We start from the raw sequence: 1610 nt of genomic DNA, 5'->3' as shown, positions 1-1610 counted from the left end.
CCAAAAATAAAAGTATCGGTATCGGGCGAGTACTGGAAAAAGTGGTATCGGTGCATCCCTAATTAAAGGTGAGATCGGTGTATTTTTCCTCCTTGGACTGATGGGAAATGTAGTTTGTTTGCACAATTTGGATAAAAGAGCGCCATTTGGCAGCAAGCTTTATCCCTTTCTGATACATATTTTCAATAGTTTCACTATTTTTATTATGTAAACAAACCATTGCAATATTATAAACTTGCAAGAAAATACCATCTGGGAATATATATGTGTAGTGTGCAGTGTGTGTGTTGTATCTGACCTCAGTGTGTTTCCCTACTGTTTACCACAGCATGTGTGTTTATATATTAAACACTGTGGTATCAAATGTTCAAACATGTTCTAATTTGTTACACTGTTTATTTAAGTTTCAATTGTTAGAATGGTTTTTTCTATTATTTTGATTTTTTCATTGTTATTATTATGTTTCTCCACATATATTCCATGCTTTGGCAATATTGTATTTTTTACAGCCATGCCTATAAAGTAATGTTGATTTTTTTTTTTATTTATATATTTTTTATTTATATTTGTATTCAATTATATATTTTTTATTTATATTTGAATTCAATTATATATATATATATATATATATATATATATATTAAAAAATAAAAGAGAAAAATAATTTTTCTCTATTCACCATTAGGTGTGGTAAAAGAACCGTTTACAGTCTTTACGATAATGCTTGACATAGTAATTACACATCTGAAAGAACAATACAGCTCACCATGAAACCAGACAGATCTCACAATGCTTCTGTTTCACACAGCTAGAGACGAGGGGCAATTATTCATAACACACACTCACTCTCAGCCCGTTACCATGGCAACAGCCCCTCCAGATACCACCTCACACTGAGATCACTTTCACCCTCTTATTACCTCTTCTTTTTCTTCTTCTCCTTCCTCTTCAGTTTCTCCAGATCTTTCTTGGCGATCTCAATGATGTCGGAGGTCTCTTGGCTCGGGTCGGGCCCCAGCAGGGCTGGAGAGAATGTTCCAGACGATCCGTAAAACAGAGGACGGCTGGACACTCGTGTGAGGTTTCTCCTCAGGTTTTCATTCACTGCTTCACTCTCCAGAAGTTTGGCTCTGAAATACACACAAAAATGAAGAGTATGTGAGACAGACAGACAGACAGACAGAAGATAGATGACAGACAGACAGACAGAAAGACAGAATATAGATGACAGACAGACAGACAGACAGACAGACAGACAGAAGATAGATGACAGACAGACAGAGAGACAGATGACAGACAGACAGAAGATAGATGACAGACAGACAGATGGATGACAGACAGACAGAAGATAGATGACAGAAGACAGACAGATGGATGACAGACAGACAGACAGACGGATGGATGACAGACAGACAGACAGACAGATGGATGACAGACAGACAGACAGATAGAGACAGACAGACAGACAGACAGATGGATGACAGAAAGACAGACAGATAGAACATAGATGACATACAGACAGAAGATAGATGACTGACAGACAGACAGACAGATGACAGAAAGACAGACAGAGAGACAGACAGATAGATGACAGACAGAAAGAAGAAAGA

At 37.3% G+C, this 1610-nt stretch overlaps 1 protein-coding gene across 1 annotated transcript in view; it reads right to left on the bottom strand.

Annotated features, from left to right (window-relative positions):
• LOC107679972 (kinesin-like protein KIF21A) overlaps positions 1 to 1610 on the bottom strand; it is a 67675-nt gene that overhangs the window by 37212 nt on the left and 28853 nt on the right. The window contains exon 11 of the mRNA XM_016475707.1: positions 921 to 1130. Coding sequence (XP_016331193.1) covers positions 921 to 1130 — 210 coding nt within the window. The remainder of the gene's footprint in view (positions 1 to 920; positions 1131 to 1610) is intronic.

The sequence above is a fragment of the Sinocyclocheilus anshuiensis genome, unplaced genomic scaffold (genome assembly GCF_001515605.1).
Source record: "Sinocyclocheilus anshuiensis isolate Anshui unplaced genomic scaffold, SAMN03320099.WGS_v1.1 scaffold528, whole genome shotgun sequence".
Classification (NCBI taxonomy): Eukaryota; Metazoa; Chordata; class Actinopteri; order Cypriniformes; family Cyprinidae; genus Sinocyclocheilus; species Sinocyclocheilus anshuiensis.
Note: the sequence above shows the minus strand (reverse complement) of the source record. Positions and strands in the feature narration are given on the sequence as shown.